General features: G+C 33.1%; 1 protein-coding gene across 1 annotated transcript in view; it reads left to right on the top strand.

Moving 5' to 3' along the window:
* Positions 1–24,057, top strand: part of DPYD (dihydropyrimidine dehydrogenase) — an 849,957-nt gene that overhangs the window by 319,760 nt on the left and 506,140 nt on the right. Inside the window, exon 9 of the mRNA XM_025405641.1 lies at positions 22,742–22,849. Within this exon, the coding sequence (XP_025261426.1) occupies positions 22,742–22,849 (108 nt within the window). The remainder of the gene's footprint in view (positions 1–22,741; positions 22,850–24,057) is intronic.

The following is a 24,057-nucleotide window of genomic DNA, read 5'->3' as shown; positions in this document are numbered from 1 at the left end:
GTTTTTTTTTTTTTTTTTTTTTTTTTTTTTTTTTTTTTGTCAGCCAGGATAGAAATGATAAGGGCCTGAGCAATATTAGTGAGATTGAGGAGATTAATTTGAAAGATTATTAAGTGAAAAGACTAGGATTTAGTCATTTTATAGGAATGAAGTTTGATGGAGAGGGAGATGTGTAGGATGGTTCTGTTTGTTACTTGGTAATCTGCATAGCTGGTATGTAGTTCGTACTAAGCAATGATTTTGTCATGTTTTACATGAAGGTCAGAATCACCCCACCATTGGTCAGCATAGATTCCCAACACCCAGCATAGTGTCTAGCTCATAGTAAGTGCTCTATGAATATATTTTGAATCAATGATCATCTCATAGTTCAATAAGACAGAAAGTGGGAATAACAGAACACTTGGAGAAGAAAATGAAGAATTGCATTTTGGACATCTTGAATTTGTTGTGTTACTAGCCCAACCAGTGGGAGATGTTCAGTAAGCAATTGGACATATGGATATATGGATTTATGAATTTTTATTTTGGTAAACAAGAATTATGTCTTCTTCATGATTAGAGACCTTATCAGTGTTATGTAAGTCTCCAAATGCGTGCTAACTTTAATCATAGTTAGCACTAGTATTCAAATAGTGTTGCATAGTTTAACAGTAAGCTAGATCTTTTAGGCGTGTATGAACAACTAGGTATTGCCCTGGATTTTAAAAGCCTGCAGTCTTAAGGAATAAATAAGGCAGAGAAAAGAGGCAGCTTTGATTGTGGAAAGAGCATTGATTTTTGAATTAGAATATCTGTAAGCCTTAACTTTGCTGTTAACTAGATTTTAGTCACTAAGAATTGTAAATTTTTCTAGACTGCAGTTTCCTCAATACTAAAATGAGACAATGATATTTCATGGTATCCAATGTCTCTTCAACCTGTAACATTAAATAATCCTGTATATTCATACTTAAACCTGATTTTAAAATACATATTGAAAAGTGTGCATCTTGATGGGTGGGAAGGATGTATAGTTGATTTACATTAGTGAGTAGTCGTGATGCTTCCTTCCATTGCTAATGAAAATGAAGTGGGACTTAGAATTAACTAACTGGATTTAGTTAGGCCTCATCTTTGTCAATAATTAGCTATAAAATTTTGGGCTTGTTAATCTCCTTCTAGGGGCCAGTCATCTTTGACATACCTTTTATCTCTAGTCTACTATGGTTTTATTAAAAGTATTTATGTTTGATTTTATCCTGTCAAACTTATGGGATAAATCATCTGAGTTTTGTAAATATCACATGCTGTAATATCTATTAAGGCAACACTTTACTGAAAACACAGACTAAAATTATTTAAATTATTCATGAGAAACATTGATGTTAAACTAATTCTTCTAGTTCAAGTCTCTAACTCTTGTAGTACCTTAACACCTTACCTATGTAATTATTCTTTTGTAAATAAAATCTGGAGTTATCCTAATTTAAGTGTGACATCTAGTTTTGTAGGGATTCTGTTTGACACACCCTGTCATAAAACTTTTAAAAAGAATTCAATAAACTTTAAAGATTTGCTTTATTTAAAAATATTAAGTTTTAAGTCACTGTATCCCAATACCATGTGTGGAACTGCAGTAGCTGCTATATAAAATTTCAATTTTTCAGTTATTTGAATATCAACTCAATGAGATAGATTGCTGAGATTACAAGGAAGATCCATTCCTAGATCCATTCCTCCCCCTGGCTCTTCATGAGCCAGATAATTAGATAAAAGGATGAGCTAGTAAAGGAAATTTAAAGACCGTTATAATATTGTATATATGCACAAAGGAAAATAACATGGTAGAACTGCCACTTTTACGGTCTCTGTAGCTACTGCCACTATGACATTATCCTTTCTACTTGTGCATGTACTAGTTGTCGATGTTTGTTGCTACATAATCATACTCATTGTTGTCTGTTTATCTTATTTCTGTCATGTCCTTTGCGCCTAAAAATCTATACATTAGGATTCATTTTATTACATATATGCTATATTCATACTCTAGCTCTTTCCATTTATAATTATAATTAGTAAATATATATTAAACAATTGAATAAATTTAAACACATATTGGCAGATCATGCACTGAAAAGAGGTGTTTTGGAAAGTCTCATCAGCATACTCGGTATGCCCCAGATTTCTAGATGTGAGCATTTAAGGGCTTTTTGTGAGTGAAGCCACCCAGCAGTTTATGTAAAACAGATGATAAATATGAGGATGCAGATGAGTAAAAAATGTATTAAAAATTTTAGTGACATGTCCACTGTTTTTTTCTAATCATTTTCAGAGAGGTTTGGTTGATTTTTATGAGCACACTGAACAAAGAGTGTGCTAAAGGAAATATTTTCCTTAGGAAAGAGGGTCACCAGACTTAAACTCAATTGACTATTAACAACTAAAATTATCTTTTGACTGTACAAATAGACTTTACATTCAATTAGTATATGATTTAAACAAATTTAGATAACTTGTCTACAGAACAATGCCTGTTAAAGAAAGGCTGCTCAATAAATATTTATTGAAGGAAGTAAGGAATCAAGGGAAGGGCAGGAGAAAGGAAAGGGAGAAAGGGAGAGAGAGGGAGAAAACATGTCTGCCCAACTTGGTTTCAATATTTTTATGCTACTATTTAGCATTTTAGGGTAGTAATAAAAATCTGATGGGTTACATTCATTCTAGATTATTCAAAACTCTGTAATAATCAATAAGAACATGTCAAAATTAGATACAAACTCTTACTGGAAAAACATCTATGTAGTGTTGCCCTGACCTTGATTATCTCAGTACCTCAGAGAAGCGCATGCTCATAGAAAGGAAGCCTCAGGTAAATGACAACTCTTGCTCAGCACTGGGGGCAGCATAGAGGATGAGGGATTGAAGAAACAAGCCCAACTGCTATGGTATAATTTGTCCTGGGGTTTTGGAAGACATTTTGCATGTAATCATTAAAGCTAAAATTAAAGATATATTAAAGTCAAAATTAAAGATATTATTTGCTGCTTAATAAATGATATATGTTTTATAACTTCATTAAGGATGGTACCTTCCTTAATTGTTGCATCCATGAGATTTTCAGTGAGGTGCATATTAACTGCAGAGATAATAATGTTTCTATATGTTAATAATTTTAGATGGCAAATACTTGAGCTATTTTGCAGCCACATGGGAGGAATCATTTACATCTTTAAAGGCTTATTTTACCATTAACCCCTTCATTTGAGTACAGTGGATTGCCATATGTAAAGTATTAATTTTTTTTTTTACATTAGTGCTAATAGCAAGTATTTTAGACCCACTGGTGTGAGAAGATTAAAAGCCACAGCATTAGGCATTCACCAACATTTCTGAGATTAATCCTTGTTAGAGCAACCTAACGGGAACATGCAATTTGATTTTCTATTTATTGATCAGATCCCTCCTGGTTCTTTTATCATGTGAAACAAAACTCCACAGAGACAATAGTATATTGCATTATATGCTGAATTTAAAAATGCAAACCCATATTAAGTTGGTCTATTTCGCCCTTTCTACTTTTAATACCACTTACTATCAATATGGGGCATAAGAGGATCTGTGGAAATAGGATACATCCTAAATATTTGTCATTATGGTCCAGATTACACATGAGCCATTTATGCATCTTCTAGTCATAAACTAATGCTTGAAGGTTATGTTAACAATAAAGTTATGACAATATTTGATTTTATTTGTTAGAAGAGGATTCCAGGAGTCAGTGAAAAATAGATGCACTGTAAGATTTTGTTAAATATTTTGGAAAGGCATAATAATTCTGTGTCTTTTCATTTCTCTGTGACTCCTTCCCCTACCCCATCTCACCTCACCTTATTTCCATGTTAGCATAGGAACTATTTCTTGGCCTCTCATTTGCATGTTCTTAATTTGAATGGATCCTGGGAGTGACATTCAAATACTGAATAACAAGCAGAGCATGGGCACAGACCAATAAGGTAGTGCATTAGCTATAAACAACTTGGTAATGAACCAGTTAATTTTTTGGCTAAAACTTAGCCTGACATTGTAGCTGGTTTATCCCTAATTTTTATGGGTACTTGAACCACCTTGGATAATGATAGTCAAAGATTCTTAGAGATTTCTATCCTAAGGAAGGTTAAGAGAGAGTAGGAGTTAAGAAAAATTGGAGAGGAGAGAGGTCATTCTGTCTGAAGTAGTTATGCCTACTGATTCTTCTGAGTGATTTTTGAGCTGTTAGTGAGATCCATAAAAGTCAATTAATTGGCTAATGTTTTGATAAAGTTACACTAATTTTATATTAGTAAGTGCTTCTAAAACACACACATATACATACACAGATAGATGTAGGTCTTACCTGTGGGCCTACTGTTGTGAATGTGTGCATGCATATATTATATATATGATACATACACACATATGCAAAGTTTGTCATCAATTAACTCATGAGTTCACTCTCCCAGGGTTCACCCATAATATGGAATTTATATTAGCAAATCTCTAGCAATTCTTTTTGTTAGATAGTGACAAAGATATCTAAAATAATTGTTTTTAGTTTTATAAAAGCTTCCCTGAGCCACTCAGTGCAAAAGAAGAGCTGCTTTGTTTTATTCTGGAGTCCAGTCTCTTTCCCTCTGTTCTGCTCCCTTGTCAATCTGTGCCAGCTCTGGACTCTTAATTTCATGCGGCTTCACTTGACCCTTGGTATCTTGTACTTGAACACAGTGCAATTAGATTTATCTTTCTACTTTTCACTTGACTAAGTTTGACGTTCAAAAATATCTTTACCATTTAAGATGCTGGCAGAATCCTGGTTTCCCATGTTACCACTAAATTTAGCATGACATTATCTATGGAAAAAAATGAATGGCTAATAGTATTATCTTCATCACTGGCAACTCCTTAAAACTTATCAGATTAGTTAAAATGGACAGGTTAAAATGTTACTATTCTTTCGAATTCGTATTTTTAAACTATCTGATTATATTCAGTTTGAAACAGAATAAATCTAATTTTCATTTACTAACATTTGCATAAAGAAACAGATTCCATTACTAATTTACTTCTGTTGTCTAAGGTAGAGTCATTGCTCTTAAAATCAAAATGTCTAAAGGATTCCCACTTCTATATTTTCTTGTTTTCTTTTCAGGGACATTTCAAACCAATCAATTTTTTTTGAGGGCTACATTAAGGGTTTTAAAATCAAGTGGTAAAATAATAACCCCTGATGGGTAAACAGCACCATAAATTGTCATATTCATTTTATAATATTAGTTCATTACTACTGCCAAATTTGGGCTTTTTGAGCCTCAAATCTATCTGACAATTAATAAAGAGAAATAAGTTAGCTTCTGTAAACAAAATATATTCATATAAATGTGTGTTTTTATATTCATGTCCTTGACATTTCCACTGGACACTGATTTCTGTGTTGGAGGAAACAGGATACATTTACATTTTACCAGGGGTTCATGTAAAAACTCCTTACCTGTTATATTTCATTTTTAATGTATAATGATATTTTAATTTTACCTGTAAATTTGTGCCCTGAGCTGATACCTGATTTATTCACTCTTATTTTTATTTGATTTAAGGCACAGCATATACCCATCCTTCCATCCATCCACTTATCCATTCATTCTGTTTTGTATTCCTTTATTCAGTAAGCATTGATTGATCATTTCTATATGTAACTGGTGCTATGGTAGGTGTAGGCACTTTAAGTAATTCATTTATTTCATCTGCACAACAGTGCACCAAGATAAATTTTAGTATCTTAATTTTGCAAATGAGAAGGCTGTTTCCTAGAAGAAATTAAAACAACTTGCCAAGGTCAGATTGTTGAGTGTTGGGCTCTTCTTTGTTTCCTAACGCAGTCCTTGCAACGTGGGGAGTGATGAATGTTTATGAAAGAATGAATGAATGAATCAGAATACATTTTACTACGACTAACACCTGTGTAGTAACTATTAATTACCACAAGCACTACTTCTAGGTTTGCTTATATTATCTCATTTAATCATTACAAAGAATCCTAATAAGCTCAGTGCCATTAAGGATCTTATTCTTGTTTTGCAGATGAAAAAAAACTGTAGTAAAAGGTGGTAAAACTAGCTTGCTGAAAAGTAGCAGAGTCAGTACTCATACTTAGGTTCTGGCTCAGATTTGTCTAGCACAGTACATGATGCATTGTGAATGTTTGAAAACTGCTGTGATGATGGTGGTGATGATGTGGAATTGGAAATGTTATCTGATGTATTGAAAAAGTTATTTAATACTACTTATAGAATTTTCAAATTACAGTTGCATGGATTGCCCCTGTAACCTCCTAGAACACCTTATATTTACTTGACTTTCAACAATAAGATATTTTATTTTTCATTTCTATAGAAAAATAAGATTTGTGCATTTTTGTATAAACTCATTGATATGGTTTATTACCCAAATGAAATTTTGTGTCCCCACCCAACTCTCATCTTATAGCTCCCATAATTCCCATGTGTTGTGAGAGGAACCCGGTGGGAAATGATTGAATCACGGGGGCAGGTCTTTCCTCTGTAGTTCTCCTGATAGTAAATGGGTCTCACCAAATCTGATGGTTTTAAAAGCAAGATTTCTCTACACAAGCTCTCTTTTTGCCTGCTGCCATCCGTGTAAGATGTGACTTGCTCCTCCTTGCCTTCTGGCATGATTGTGAGGCCTTCCCAGCCACATGGAACTGTAAGTCCAATAAATCTCTTTTCTTTGTAAATTACCCTGTCTCTGGTATGTTTTTATCAGCAGTGTGAAAATGGATGAATATAGCTATTATATGTATGTCTGTGCATACATACACAGACACACACACACATACACACACACACACACACACACACACACGGATATATAGTTACAGATAGAGATATGAAACTAATACTTAAACTGGTAGTGTCTTTTCTCTTTCTGACATCAAAGTTGCTTTGCATTGTAAAGCTCCCCAAATGTACCAATGTACTTGGATATATGTATTTTGTAAGCAGCTAATCATGATTTGAGTAAAAAATGAATTCTTAAATTGCTTAAGAAATAGGATTTTCACATAAAGAAGTTGGGCAAAATATTGTAATCTTTATAGAGAAATCTGAGATACAAAAATCTGATTCCATCTGAAACCATGTAGTGAAACCACTATGGAGTCTGTTTCTGTAGTTAGTTGATCATATGTCCACGAAGACAGCTTTGCTTTTTAACCCATTGCATACACATTTTTCAGTATTTAGTTCTGTCAGTAGAGGACCTGTAAGCAGTGAGGGTAATGAGGAGGAATGATAGTTTAGATGTATTCTTTCCTGAAATGCCAGTTGAATTAAATCTTTCATTCCCACTACAGACATCCAAATCTATAATCTCCTTTCAAGATGAATCCAGAATCAGGAGTCTGAATTCTTTTATTCTTGGTCAGGAGATTAAAATTGATCACAGGCCACACAAGGGAGTCGGCTGTAGTATCACAGCTCAATGTGGTTAACGAGGACAACACTTGCCTTCTGTTCTCCTTAACCGTGCACTTACAAATTACAAATATTATTGATTCCAGGGGTCATCTGAGGGTATGGGGAGGTGGTGTGGCTTGACAATATTTTGCTGTTTTTAAGGGATAAGAACTATGAGGCCTGATAGCATCTGGGACAGTTATAGTTTAAATTTGACAAATGAAGATTTATCCTTTTTTGAGCTGGCAAAATCCTTCATGAAGAAATAATGAAGGAAAATTTGATAGTTGATTTAACATAAGTCAAATGACTTGCAATGAAAGAAGAAAAATAACCCTTTAATTATTACCTCTTTCTCAAAATGAATTGATGATGTTTGTCATTGTAGATCTGTGCTTTAAGCAAATGAATAGGGCTTAGAAGATACTTTTACCAGACGTCATTTAAATTTAAGTGGGTGTGGTTTACCTAAAATCATTCCAAAATGTGGTGTAGGTGGGATGATAGGTGAGTAATTATCCAGCAATCTTTAAAGCATGTTTTTTTCTTTCTTATGAATAAAATAGCTATATTAACATTCAGGCACCACATAGCATTGTATGCCAAATTTTCAGACTAGGTTAAGCCTCCTTTTTTTTCTCCCTAACAATAAAGATTAAATGCTGCCCTAAAGTATATTTTATGAAATGATGGAAGAAACAATGTATTTAGGAGTTTTTGCTATTTTAAATCTGTCTTTGCCACTTATTGTCTGTGAGATAATAGAAAGCTTTTTTTACTGCCTTGAACTTCAGTTTGTCATCTATAAATGAGCATAAGGATACCTAGCCCATAGTGTTTTTGTGGGACTCAAATATATAGGAAATATTTTTAAGTAATAAATCACTTTACAAATGCAGAGTTTTAAAATATTTATTATTACTGAGCTTGTATAATGTTGATCCTATATTTAAGACAGTGGTGAAAGACCTTCTGAACTAGATTCTCTCCCTTTTTCTTTATCTTCTGTAGAATACATTGGCAAAACAGCAAGTTAGGGTTTCAAAAGCGTCTAGATTGTGACTGGAGTATAAACCGATTGGACTAGACTCCACTGTTGATAGTGGCCCTTTATACAGCATGGTCTAAGAGGACGAATCACATAGCTTAGCATTAGAATATGCCTTCTTTAAAAAATATAAACGTAGTTACAAATGATTAAAAATGGCCCTAAAACCATATGTCATCACAGAAATTACCTATTCAGAAACTGAAAAGAAAGTATCAAAGCAGACTGCTCAGTTTATTAAACCAAAGGCATTTGGAATGTAATTCGATATTTTACATTGACTTGAAAAATGTGAGATTTTTATTGATTCTATCAAAATATATGCTCTCTATACTATCATTAGAGTGGTTCAGATGTTAGTATAATTTGTGAATTGGTATATATTATATAGTTTACAGTGAATTTAAATAGTTTCTAAACAGCAACCGAGAATTTCTATTTGATCTCCCTAATTAAACCACCATAATTACTATAGATTCTTCACCTAGTAGTGGGATAAATGAAAACATGACTGTTTGCCTATTGCACATTAATACACATTTATATGTGTATTATTAAATTTTTATTAAATGCACATTAATATACATTTTAATGTGCTCCAATTAAAATGAAAATAATTTTCATTATTATTAAATTTCTCATATCTAAGTGCTTCATAATTCAAGAGCATTTAAAACATGTCAGGTGAGGAAGTACTAAACATTTCATTTTACAGGTGAGGAAAATAAGGCACAGGGAAGTAAGCTAATTTGCCATACATCACAAAGCTAGTTGGGGAAACTGAGAGCAAATCTAGGTGTCACTACCTTAGCCATATATTTCTACTGCCTAGGAGTCTTAATGTGGTTTTGGTTTCGGAGGTCAGAAAATTTGTGGTAGGGTGAACCAGGCATCAATGTACCCTTCTGTGGGATTTCCAAACCCACTAGTAGAAAAACAACATCTCCATTGTTCAGGGCTTTAGTTTTGATGTATTTCTTTAAGATTGTAAGATCAGATTTTCTAAATGTGGTTTTTAATCAGACAAATATTATACAAATTAAGTTATGTCCCTTTTATATTATTTACTCAAAATATAATTGATGTGCAGTTGCCATTACTGACTTAATTTTTACTTCTTGAGAAAGCACTCCAGTGCGAATATATTCTCCATTATCCTGATTCCTGGGAAGGCATGTGATGTATTCTCCCTCTGGCTGATTCATTCTTTTCATACTTTGTCTGACATTACTACTAGAATACTTCACCATGTGTATTCTGTTAGAGAGTTTTCCCCTTTCCTCTTCTGATTTTGCTCATTTAAATAGATTCTAATAGTTACAATATATGTATTTTTGTTTTGTTGCTTTTGTTCTGTTCAATATTCTCTTTCAATCTTTTTTGTTTATATTATTTCTAAATTTAATTGTAGGCTGGTGGCCTTGTATTGTACTGAAAAATCAAGAAAGATGACTCCTAATATCAAAAGTATTATTTTGAACACTGTTTCTTTGTGCTTTGCAGTGTACATAGTGTTGTACATTGTATAATGTTTTAAATTTTTTTCTTCTGTGATAACAAGAAAGTTTGAACTGATACCTCTCTTTTTTTGGCTTCCAGCATACCACTTTTTTGTACCCCTCCTCCTAACTGATTGGTCCTTCCTCAATATCTACTTTAGCTTCTTTCCTCTTTCCTTCCTTAAGGTATGTGTGTTATCTTGTGCTCCCCTCTTGGCCTTCTCTTCTGATTACTGTATACACTCTTCCTGGATTAGCTCATTAGCATCTCTGACTCCCAGCACCATTCTTTTTTTGCTAATAATTTTCAAATCTGTTTATCTAGACTAAATTTCCCTCATGAGCTTCAGACATTTGTTCCACACTCTATTAAATATGTCCAAAAAGGAACAACACTCTTCCCTTAGAATCTGCCCCTCTTCCACTATACTGAATCACAGTGTAGTAGGAAGAAGGACATGTAATAAAAAAAATTAGAATGGAGCAAGACATGTACTATGAGAGAAGGATGTATAGGTTATTGAGATGCAACAGGAAGCTGAGACTCAACTTTGACCTTGCCATTTATAACCACTAGGGACCAAATCCTATAAAGTTAATTCCTAAATATATTGAGATTATATTTTTATTCTTCTGCATCCCTACTGTCAGTATCTTAGTATAAGTGCCATTTTTTCCCATTTAAGTTACTGTAATAGGAGAAGAGAATGAAAACATACCTCTAGGGAATCTGGAGGCACAGTTTTGAATGCCATATATAGAATTTCTTTGAAGTATTAAAATTTCATTCAAAATTTGCATTTCATTTCTCAGTCTCTCCACATTTGTCTTAATATAAACACTATAATTTAAATTACTTATCTTTAGTGAAATTGTTACCCCAGGAGGGTAAGCTGTGTTTATACTAAGCTGGGGATACCCCCTGCAATGCCATTTTAGTGGAGGTTACTAGTAATCCTGGTTAAGAAGAAGAAAAGTTTTCCTTTCTTATCTGGATTTATGCAGTATCCCCTTATATCCATCTTCTTCCATTCTTATTTTCTGCAAATTATTTCTGTATACTGCTACCAATTTGTCCTTGCTAATATACAAAACTGATTATATCATTTCCTAAAATGTTTCCTCAGTGTAAAATCCAAACATCTTGGTGTGACTTGAATGACCCCTCATACTTTGGACCCTGCCTATTTGTCAAATTTCGCATTTTGCTTCTTCCTCTCTCCTCTTATCTACTCCCCTCGTCATACCCCAGTTCTTGTCAGATTGAACTTATACCCCATCATGCCCTTGTATATGAAACTCATACTCCCCCTTTTTCTATGACTGGAAACATTAATCTTTTAAGACTAAACTTTATAATGTTGTCTCCAGTCCAGGTGAAGTGCTTTTGTAACTACTCCTGTGGTAACCTATACATCCTTTTCTCATAGCAGGTGTCTTGCTCTATTCTAAATTTTTTTATTACATTTTCTTCTTCCTACTACCCCAGAAGCTATTTATCTACATATTCCCAGCACCTAATATGGTGTTTAGCACATAGTAGGCATTCAGTAAATATTAATAAGTGGTTAAATAAATTAAATACCTAGGATTTGTATTTCCGACTAATCGTACTCATAATTTTAAAAAAATCAAGCTGGTTTCCAATCCAAAAGTTGAATATGATAGATTATTTTAAAATAATTTTATGTAACAAAAATTTCAGAACTAGATACATAATGATTATACATTGAAACTGCCAAGTTTTGTATGCTTAATCACCAATACTCAAGGAAATCTCAGTTGGGACTAAATTTTTTAAAGTGTCCATAGTTTTCATTGTTGTTAAAGTTGTTGTTATGGTGTTTTATATAATAATTGTGTTAAATATCAAGGAAGAAAAAATATCACGAAAGGTATACATATGAAAATAATAGGTTTTTAAGTTTAAGTACATAAAAATCTATTCATCTATTACTCTTTTCCATATGCCAGTCAGTATGCTAAACCATTATCGTATTATTGAGATATATTATCTCATTTAATATTCCAGCAAAGCAGGTTTTATAGTTAAGGAGACTGAGACTTAAAATTTAAATAACTGTGATTATTCAAGGTTACACAGCTAGTATTTATAGTGAAGTAGTATATTGGTTCTCACACTACTTTGAAGAAATACCCAAGACTGGATAATTTATAAAGGAAAGAGGTTTAATTGACTCACAGTTCCACATTGCTGGGGAGACCTCAGGAAACTTACAGCATAGCAAAAGCTAAAGGAGAAGCAAGCACCTAACTCATAGGTGGCAGGATGGAGTGAGTGACAGCAGGGGAAATCACAGATGCTTATAAAACCATCAGATCTCATGAGAACTCACTCACTATCATAAGAACAGCATGGAGGAAATCACCCCCATGATTCAATTACCTCCAACCAGGTCCCTCCCACAATACATGAGAATTATGGGGATCACAGAGATTATAATTCAAGATGAGATTTGGGTGGGGACACAGCCAAACCATATCACATATCCATATGAACATAAGGATGTCTGATGTTAAAAACTATTGCTTACCCTTACACTGGACCCAATATTCTAACAAATTCTTTTATAAGCAGGTATTCTTTCTTTTATAAACAGGTATGTAGTGATTGTTAGATATGGAAAATTGCAGTGCCTCTGGCATTTACAACCATAGTCTGTACACTTGAAAAGGCATTTGGATATGGTATAGTGTAATTGATTTAATATTAGAGTGAGGAAATGTGATTGTTTAATTATTTTTGAGTCACAGGATCCTAGGAAGATGTCATGAAATGTGTGAGCCCTCTGTACACAGTAAAATGCATACTTATAAAAAGTACTCTATTTTTATATAGTCTTGAAGTCTCTACAAAACGTAGACAAGACCCAGAACTCCATTTCTAGATGATCCACCTATTTTATGGATGAAGAAACTGAGGTGCAAAAAGGTCAAACACATTTCTGGAATTGTTGACCAAGTGCATCCATCAAGGATACCCTTTAGAAAATGATTTTCTTGTGGAAGTTTCTGAATTCCTAGAAAAGTAGTGTGATTTTAAGTCTCAGCAATGCGACAGTAATACTAAATATATTCCAAGTATATTTATGCATGAAAATAATTTAACATTTTCTAATATCTAACATATTTCTTGTAAAAATCTATTGAGAACAGTAATTTTTTGGAAAACATAAAATTACAGTAATGACTTGGAGTAAAATAAAATAAATTTGCACAGAAGTTTATCATTTAAAGAGGGAAATGGAGAATTGAAATGACGCTGATCTTTGAATATTATCACCAGATAAAATAATTATATGGTAGCATGACAAGTATCTATGTTTGTGAATTAAATTTTCTACCTATAGAATTAAGTTCTTTCAGTAGTGCAGAGCTATTTTATGTTTACTTGTCCACATAACAGTTCAGTATGGAAATACGGTTTTGTAACTTCTCATTTTAAAGACGAGGAAACTGAGGCTTTAAGTTTAATTATTTATGCTTATGTATAGCTATATAAGTAACAGAGTCAAGATCTCACTAGAGAGATCATATCATTCTGAACTGAGCAGCTCTCCATTGTTTCACATATATGCTTGGAGAAAATCGCATAGATGTAGAAAACAAGTTCCAGCAGCTAAGAGAGTCACAAGCGCACTGGCTACATGTTCTTTATTTTAAAGCCTGCCACTTGCTTCCTCAGTCTTGCATTGTTTCACTTTGCAGAGCTCTGAAGGCCAGAGCATACATGAGTAATTCAGAATGATTTTTAGCTTTCATTTCCATTTTAATCCATGACCCTAACTCATACATTGTGTTTCACCTTATTTTATTCCAGTACTATAGCAAAGGCCAGTTTATTTCAAAGGAAACTGTTTAAATGCATTATCAAAATGCATGGTATATTAACAATTATTACATAAAGTTTTTCAAATAGAGAATATTTCAGTCTCACAATGTGATTATATTATTTGCTAGAACAATTACTGATAAAGGGGTTTTCAGTGCCTGTATTTAAGAACTTACTTGAGTAAAAAATATGAAAGTACAATTTTTAAAAACACCTTCCAGAAAGTAACTAATACAATGAATGTGAGGTACATTTACTGGTGATTAACACATTAGTAATACTTTTGAAATTATATTTTTAAAGGGGTCTTCTTCCTTCTACAGAATGTGTGTTTATGGTGGCAGCTTTAATGCTGTTTCCTACTGTGCAGTTCAATAGAGTATGTTTTTAGGTGGTTGGTTGAGGGTTTTTTTCCGTTATGTATGTCGATGGAGATAAGTGTTTTAATTACTTTTTTAATGTCTGTGCTTTTGTATTTTTCTCCTCTCTTCCCTTTTATTTCCTGCTGTTGAGATTACTGCCTCATCTCCACAGCAGGTGGCTGTTGCAAATTTGTTTTCTTTGTAAGCCTGGTAGATTTATTTTGTAATATAACTGTTCCTTTTTAGTATTTTATTATTAATGATTTCTTTACTTTGGGATATAGTATACTTACACAGTCCTAAGCAGTAATTTCTTAACACTATCTAAGAACTCCAATCATTAAGGAAAAAAATATTTGCCTGAGGCATATTGTTTGAGATTTTTGCTTACCCTTACTTTACAATGTGGAGATTAAAATTTAAGGAAATTGTTCTATAACAAAAGCCAAATGAGAAAAAGAAACAGAGAAAATAGAAGGGAGAGAAATAAAGAAAAAGAAAAGAGAAAAGGCTCAAGAGACAAAGTATACTTTAATAAATAATAACATAAAGCAGAGTAATGAGGATAAATGTATGGCTGAAATATGAAATTACATTAACATCTTTTCTAGAAATGTTTTAACTAAACCAAATGCTTACATTAAAGTGTAATTTCAATTATTACAATAACTTCTACTAATTATAAGCAAATTGGAATATTATAAAATAATAATGAAACAAAATGTTCTTTTTTTTTGTTCAAAGGGTTTGTTGTTCTGATTGTGTCAAAACGTCCTATAGATAGAAGAAAAGTTGCAACAGATCCTAAGTATACACGTGATTTGTTACGAAACTACAGTATACTCAAGGATATTTTATCCATCTCTGTAAAGAAAACCATTATTTCATTAAACAAAATAAAATCTCTGTATATATTTTTTCCAGATGTATAAAGGAAGTAAAAAGTATGAGACCAAAAATGCATGGTGAACCCATACTCTCATTTTGTTTATATTAGATCACTGGACATTTATTACAGATAAAAAAAAATCCTCTATAAGAATTTCAGCCGTTCAAATTCAATTCATTTCATGTGTACTTACACTTCTTAATACATGCATTGCTTTGTTGTAAAGAATATGTTCATATCCTTTCTCAGCTGTAGATATTCTACATTGGAGTCTGATAGTAAATTCTAATATGAAGTTATATGAAGTAGTTACATTGGCATGATAGAATTTGTGTGTTTTCTATATGAAGTATAGAAGCCAATTGAAATACTTTATAACTTCGTAAAAATTCTTTGGTTATTTTCTCTTTTCTAGTGCTTTTTAAAATTGTACTGTTTTATACATTAAATACAAATAGAAGTTCAACATGCATCAGATTTTCAATATTATATAATAATACTCCATAATCCACTTTGTTCTGGACTTATTGTTATAAACTGCTGTACAAAAAAAATCTTGTGTAATGGGAAAAATTATTTGAAATGGTGTCTCCATTCATAACATTTTAAAAAATCTTCTTGTTATTCTCTAACCAATTGTGTGATACGCACAGTTAATGTGTGTGGTCACATTTAGAGAAAATATAGACATCAGTTATATGAAACAGATGTTTAATGGGGATTTCAAAAATCAATGAAATGAATATTATTGTGATGCATGGTGATCTAATTTCATATGTATTATATTGAATCACTCCATTTTTTTTCCTAAATTCAGTCTGAACACTCAGTACTAAACGTATTTACAGTGGCACATAGGGAAGAAGATGGGGAATTTTATTGACAAAAGAACCACAACAGGCCATCATTGATCTATTCTCTTTCTTATCAATATATAGATCCTAGTATGATAACCCATATGGCACTATTGTCCCTTAGAAGTAAGACATAAATCCTTTGAGTGATCTTTAAGTGACAGATGAAACATTTTATAATCCATTGTGGAATTGCAACATGCTTAGTTAGGCCCTTGAAAGGAATATTTTACTTCCATATTGTCATCTCAACTGCTAGCGCTTGAATCAGGAATAGCTTATCTTCTCTAATACATAAATAAATGCATACATACATAGATAACATATATTTATGATTTTCTACCTACTTTTACACATCCTGTATCTAGCCACCCAAATGGCTTCTTATGATTAATTGCAATATTTTCTTTATTTGAAAGTGTTTAGTATGAATCTCTTTATCATATAAGCCTTTTTCCCCCATAGTTCTTATATTTTACCCAAGACAGTAATAATGACTTACATTTTAATGTTATATTAGATTTACCAGAATGCTTTATATGCACTTTTCTACTTAATTTTCAGAAGAACCCTATTTAGTAAGCAGGGTTGTCTGCATTCTAAAATCAAGGAATTTGAGAGCCACAGGATTAAGCAATTTTATTCAAGTACAGTTAGAAAATGGAAATAATGTGATTAGAACCCAGTTCTTTAGACTCTTAGGTCAGTGCTGTCTGAGACATGGTTTTGTTCTTAATGCTCCAATGTGAATGACACTTTGAACAGGAGTGGGCTTTATCTTGCTATTAATACTTTCCTTGTTTTGATGCTCTTGTAGTTAGAGTTCATTGTAGTCTATAGAATGAATGAAGTTAGAATAATACTCTTATGTGGTTATAGCCTTTCATTTTAGCCAAAGATGCTAAGTTTCATGGACTGTGATACTGCCTATCTAATACTGACCACTTAAATGTGTAATAATATTAACTGTGTATATCATGGATTAGATGATCATTTAACTTATATCTACTCAAATGTATCATTTCATTAAATCAAGCAAAGGCTTTAAGGAAGCAAATGAAAATAAAAGGAAACATTTATTTAACATCTATGAAAAGAGCTTTATATACCTGTTTTTTGTGTTAATTCTCCCAACAGTTCTATGATGAGGCTGCTGTTGCCCAGAAAGAGTAATTTATTTGGCCAAGGTCATAATAGCTAGTAAGTGCTGGAATTAGAATTTTAATGCAGGAAGTCCGACTTCAGAAATTTTAGTCCTATCCAGTATACTGTTTACAAATAATTGTAGAAATAGGTCAGTTGGCCGTAAGATATTTTATAAGATTTAATGAACAAAAATAAAGACAAAAATTGTTACATGGATTTTTCTTTTACTAAGACAGAGGGGGAAGTTAGCCTAGTTTATTCTATAAATACATGTGTAATCTGTATATTTTAATACTGTCCCTAATGCAGCACCATTCCCAAGCCAGCATTAGAAAATAAGGACTGAGTAACATAACATGTGAGATCTCACATACAAAAGTACTTTGGAAGGTGAAAAACTTATGATATTTGCCATCTGCTACATTTTACTGATTTCATCCAGAGAACTTGAGAGTAGTGACATAATCAGTGTTGTTTTGTCTACCAAAGTTTCACTGAAAAAGCCCCTGTGTGAAATAATAAGAATTGGTCTTCCTTTAGAGTTCAGTATACTAGAACATTGTCCATTTCTTTTTGTTTTTGTTTTTTTGAGACAAAGTTTCACTCTGTCACGCAGGCTGGAGTGCAGTGGTGCAATCTCAGCTCACTGCAACCTCCGCCTTCCAGGTGCAGCGACTCTTGTGCCTGAGCCTCTGGAATAGCTGGGATTACAGGCATGAGCCACCACTCCCAGCTAATTTTTGTATTTTTAGTAGAGATGGGTTTTCGCCGTGGGTCAGGCTGATCTCGAATTCCTGACCTCAAGTGATCCACCCACCTTGGCCTCCCAAAGTGCTGGGATTACAGGCGTGAGCCACCGTGACCGGCCAGCACCACTCATTTCTGTGATCCACAACCTTTGGCCGGGGACCTGAGGTAGTTTCTCAGTGGTCTGTGCTATCTTCTTCACTCCTGGGATTTGTGAGGCTGTCTCCAAAGATGACTGTCTTTCTCATGATGGCTTAGCTGTCATTCAAGTGAATCCTTTCAAGAACAAGAAGCATTGCACAAGTGCTTGCATCATTCATTTAACACTAAACAAGTGGCTTGGTGAAGTGACACAAGCAGACATTATAGAATCTGAGTAATTCTTAAACATGCCCTACCATAGCTATGAAAGCAAGCCTTAAAAACTTTTTTTCTCCTTTATTACTTACTAGATTTTAATATGTGACAGAACATCTAATATCTTGTTCATATTAACCGAAGGTGCAAAACTTTATGTGAGCACAAGGAAAGAATTTACTATATATACTGCTGTTATTTATTCTGTAGTTGTTCCAGAGGGAGGTGCTTTGGCAACAAAGCAAGGATACACATTTCAAAGAATATCAAACAGTGAAAAATAACCAGCATATACCCAAGAGGAGTTCACTTAAGAAGGAAAACATTTCAGAAAGGAATTGTACTGGAGAAAATAATCACCAAACAAAAATGCCCACAAGAGAAGCAGCTGGTCTTTCTCTGTCACTAGATTGGAACCTGGCTGCAGGCACATCCTGTGAGGTGTGCATATCTGCAGCCTTGTAGAGAAACTTAATACATACATGTTGAGTGATTACTTTAGATACGACTGGTTATGTAGCTTCACTTTATAACCTGGCCTAGTTATAACCTTACACATGAAAAAAGCAGCCATTTTGAACTCATAACATAGACTCTACAACCAGTGTCCATGTTAGAAATTGGCACTGCTGCTTACATGTTCTGTGATCCTTCAGCAGCGTTATTTAATCCCTGTATGCCTCAATTTCCTGATATTTAAAATGTGGATAATAACATCAGTTGTCTCATACAATTATTTTGAGAATTAAAATGGGTTATATAATAAACCTGAGGGCCAGGCATTTAGAGTAGTGTCTGTAGTCGATAAAAGTTAATTTAAATTTTCTGTAACATAAGCAGGATCCTTCCTCCCTCCCTTCATCCCTCCCTCCCTTCCTTCCTTCCTTCCTTCCTTCCTTCCTTCCTTCCTTCCTTCCTTCCTTCCTTCCTTCCTTCCTTCCTTCCTTCCTCGATTCCTTCTTTCCTTCCTTCCTTCTTTCCTTCCTTCCTTCCTTCTTTCCTTCCTCCCTCCCTCCTTCCCTCCCTCCCTCCCTCACACCCTCCCTCCCTTCTTTTTCAGAGAACTTGAAAATCACCATTTAAAAATAGTTCTTAAAGAGGTGTTCCTTTGTATAAATGCATGCTAAAACACCAACAACTTAAATAACTATTCTAAAGAAACAAACTATTTGGCCTCCTTGAAAGACAAAAACTATGCGTATCTACTACGCTGACCTGTTTTGTTTGTCAAATCTTTGTCAATTCATCTTTATTCATAAACTCTCTTTTTCACACTGAAAGGCGAATTAAAAAGTCATTTCAGTGTCATTTTGAAATCATCCTGGTATAGACACATACCTTATTTATTAATATGCCACCTACTCTCAGAGAAGTCTTCCTTTGATAGATGAGTATTTGCAAGTTTCATTTTCTTTCATATTTCACTTAAGGTTGCCTCATTTTTCTTTCCTTGTAGAACTTTATTTACATTTGCTAAGGTTTAATACTTTATTTTGATATAAGCTTTTATTCCTTCCTTGCCATGCAATATGAGGTATGAAATAATTGATAAATTACAGAATAAACCTATCTTAATATTAATAGCTAATGTTTAATGAGTATTCACGATGTACCAGGTCTCAATTATATATAATATGATTTATCCATATAGATATATTTTTAATATTTTCATAATTTTATAATATTTTTAGTATTTTTTTTAGAAAATCTCACATCCATGAGAGAAGTATAATTATTATCTCTCTTTTTATAAATGAAGTAGTGGAAAATCAGGTCAGATTAAGAAACTCAATTTCAGGGTTCTCCAGAAAAACATAATTAGTAGGATGGACAGATGGATTGATAGAGATGACTTATTTTAGAGAATTGGGCTATTTATTTATGGGAGCTGGTAAGTCCAACTCCTTAGGGCAGGACAGGAGACTGGAGCTCCCAAGTAGGAGCTGATTGTGCAGACTTAAGACAGAGTTTCTTCTTTCTCAGGGAAACCACAATTTTGTTGTTAAGGCCTTTTGATTAATTGATTGGATAGGGCCCACCCACATTATTGAGGCAATCTCCTTAAAGTCAAGTGGTTGTAGATATTAATCACATCAACAAAAGGCTTTCCCAGCAACACCTACCTTAGTGTTTGATTAACGGGTATTATAGCTTAGCCAAGTTGACACCTAAACCTAACCTTCACAGGAACTTATACAAGATCGCAGAACTGGTAAATGAGAGGGGAAGGATTCATACCAAAGTCTGTCTGCTGACAAAATCCCTGCTTCTCATTATCCCACAGCATTATGATTAGCATAGGCTATCAAAGTATCCACAAGGAGACCTTCAGATGCACTGTCCTTGGCCAAAAGGGATGACCTGTCATCCAGGTAGAAGAGGAGGGCTCTGTGGACCTTGAGGCTCTATGTGTGACTTGGGGTGTGGCTAAATAACGTGCAAAGAAAAACTAATCATATGTAGCATATGTATATGTTGGTTTGAATAGTCAAATGTTGCCCTTACTTCAGTCTTCTTTTAATAGATTTGAGAAGAAATCATTTTGTCATTGGAGAGCCTTCAAGAACATATTCAGCTATTTTTACCAACCCCATCTCTCCACCCCAGGTTTTCTAAAAGAATCACATAAACAGCCACCCATTTATATACTCATTTCTGTTACTAATATACCTTTTTATATCATAAAAGGAAGAAACGTTCTTATCCCTATTTCCTTCACAGAGAAGCTGAGGCAAAGGAAGGTGAGGTGGCTCCCCTAACTATCCTACTACATAATGGAAATCATTTTGAAAGCAAAAGGTCTTTTATACTAATTTATAAGCAAATGTTCTGGAAAAGGAGGTTCAGGGGGTGCTCAATGGGGAAGAAAAATGTTTGGTTTAATCTGAAGAGACAATGGTAGTTTGTTGCTGATTACATACAATCCACAAAAACCTTTAGCTTTCAGATCAGATATGGCATCCGCCTTATCTCATATGACAAAAGTCATCCTTGAGCTATGCTTATTACTCTGTATCTACCAGCAAATGTCCATGGCCATTCATTTCATTGTAAAATAAACTCCTACCTCTCTAGAATGACCCATTGGTAGAATGAGTCTTAGTAATAAAATAAAACTACGTATTTCCCCCTGCTTTTATGGAATTGAGATGAATTATTTCTCTACTTGCCTTGGATGGGGTGACTGCTATAAGATGTGCTTCATTTACACTTTGGAAAAAATTTACTCTGCTACTCATTTTCCTTTCGAGGTTTTGGTAAGAATTTACTAATTTATAGTTGATATATGCACAATGTAGAAAATTTGGAAAATAAGGAAATAATAAAAATTGGAATATCCTTAATACCACCAGCAGAAATGATCTCTGTTTCGATTACATGGTTTATATTAATACTCTTTTTACAAAATTTGAATTGTACAGAGTTTTGAATCCTGCAGGTTTGTTTAAGACTGTATTTTGATTACAATCTTATACCATGTTTCTCAAATATTCGCTGTTCTGTTGTCTTTTTCTTTTATATGGTAAAACTAATTTCTTCATTCGCCTGACATTCTGGTACTCTCTCATCTTATTTTACTCTTTCTGTATTAATCATTTTTGTGCATTAAACCTTTATTTGCATATGTCAGTATTTTCTAAAAATAGATTTAAAACTGTTTTCTAGATATTGAATACCAATGTATATTTCCACCAAAAGAGTATGACAAGTTCCATGTCTACCCTTGCTGTATAGTTTAATTTTCTTAAATATTTTTCTTTTTATAGGGAAGTTATAATTTTATTCTTTTAATTTGCAGTTTACTGACTTCATGGAGTTAATATTTTTAGTGCTAATAAGTGATTTATATTTTTTTCTCCCAATTTTTATTATTCTTTATGTTTCCATTGAAAAGCTAATATGTTCCTTACTGATTTTGAGAAACTTTTTATACAGTAAAGACATTTAATTATTAAAACATTTTCCTGGTTAATAATTTTCATTTTAATTCATTTATATTTTTGAAATTTAGCAGTGGTTGAATTATTGTGGCAAAACACATTATTTTTTCCTTTAACTTTTTCCTTCATTAAAAAAGAAATGATTTTACTTATTCAGGAATTAGATAAATATGTACCCATTTTTAAAGTTTCTTTTATATTTAGTACTTTAATATAACTGAAACTGACTTATTTATGACATGAGGAAAGAATATAACCTGATTTTCCCTATAATGTTATATATATTTATCTGTATATATACATGGTATGTTTCCATAAATTTACAGGTATACGTTAATGTGTGATTTATGATGTGTACTTGATTATATATTAAAGATATACAAGATATACTCTGAGATCTGTTAGACTGTGTTATGTACATTTTAGATTTGCTTACAGATGTTTTCCTGTAAGAACAACATTGTTTCAAATATCAAAGTTTTCTTTTTTGTTTTAAAATCTAGTAGGAAAAGCTCCTCCTCCTGTTAATGATATTTTATAAATTTGATTAATTAGGTTTGCCAGAACCCAATAAAGATGCCATCTTCCAAGGCCTGACGCGGGACCAGGGGTTTTACACATCCAAAGACTTTTTGCCACTTGTAGCCAAAGGCAGTAAAGCAGGTATAACATATTGTCTTTTATGCTTAATAGTGAGTATGCTATTTTATGTATTATAAATTAATATCAAGATCAAGCTCAGCAGCACATTGTTCAGATCTCACACTCATCCTTGCCTAATACCTCAATGTAGAGGTTTTTTTAAAAAAGTCCAGATATAACAGTTTGCCAGAATCGTCTGTTTGTTCATTCTTCCAATAAAGCATCATCATAAGGAGTTTTCACTGTGATATATATATGTCTAAACTACATCATGAAAAATTGCTTCGAGGTAAGCAAGTCCTTAACAAACATTGGAAGATGTTTTTCAAAGAAATGGCATTACCTTCAGTTTGGGAACTATTTTAAAATAGGATGAATCCTCACATATCTTACATGATTTGTACCTACACAGGCAGAAAGTTTGACTGTCTTGTCTTAAACAGTTATTTTATGAAGTTAAAATAAAATACTTTGAGAGACACCCTATCACTTTATACACCCCAAGAAGAACCACCTGAATGAAGGCTGTACCTTGCTTTGGCTTGACCGGAGTCATTGTCTTAGGGGAAAATTGTAATATTTTATCCAAAGCTAGATAATCTAAATCCTTCAAACATATGTTTTTAAAGAGTTCTGAGCCACAGCTATTCCTACAGTAATTACATGTAGAAATGATACAAACTTTTAGGCTTCTCCCAGAACTTAAAACAGTAAGAAACATTCTATGTTAAATTATTTTTCAGAAGTTTACAGCTAAAGCTAAAGATGCATGCCCTCTCCACCTTCTTCCTCCCAGTAGAAATGGATGTTTGTATGTCTGAAACTCTTTCTGAGGGAGGTCATAGTGCACCTAGCTTATATTCGAAAATTACAGAGTGTCCCAAATACAAAATCTTCCGAGCAAAATGATTACACTTATTGAAATTATAGGTTTATTCTATTCTTGGTACCTTTCAAAAATTATAGTAATTTATCTTATGAACAGTTTTATTTAATCTGATTATACAGTGCTACCTAACACATAAAGAATATTTGTATTTTACTTTTTTTACAAGGATCTTCATATGGACACCAAATCTTAATAGAGATGACTTTGAGAAATGGATGCTTAGAAAGTCATATTTCTTTTACTGCCCAATTTCACAAACAAAACCCGAGGAAAGCAGTGAAAGGGAGAAAGGTTTATTTGAACTATTTCAAGAAAATAGTTCTCAGAAATTCTTCAGTTA

The sequence above is a fragment of the Theropithecus gelada genome, chromosome 1 (genome assembly GCF_003255815.1).
Source record: "Theropithecus gelada isolate Dixy chromosome 1, Tgel_1.0, whole genome shotgun sequence".
Classification (NCBI taxonomy): Eukaryota; Metazoa; Chordata; class Mammalia; order Primates; family Cercopithecidae; genus Theropithecus; species Theropithecus gelada.
The sequence above is the reverse complement of the archived record's forward strand: the minus strand, read 5'-3'. Positions and strand labels throughout refer to the sequence as shown.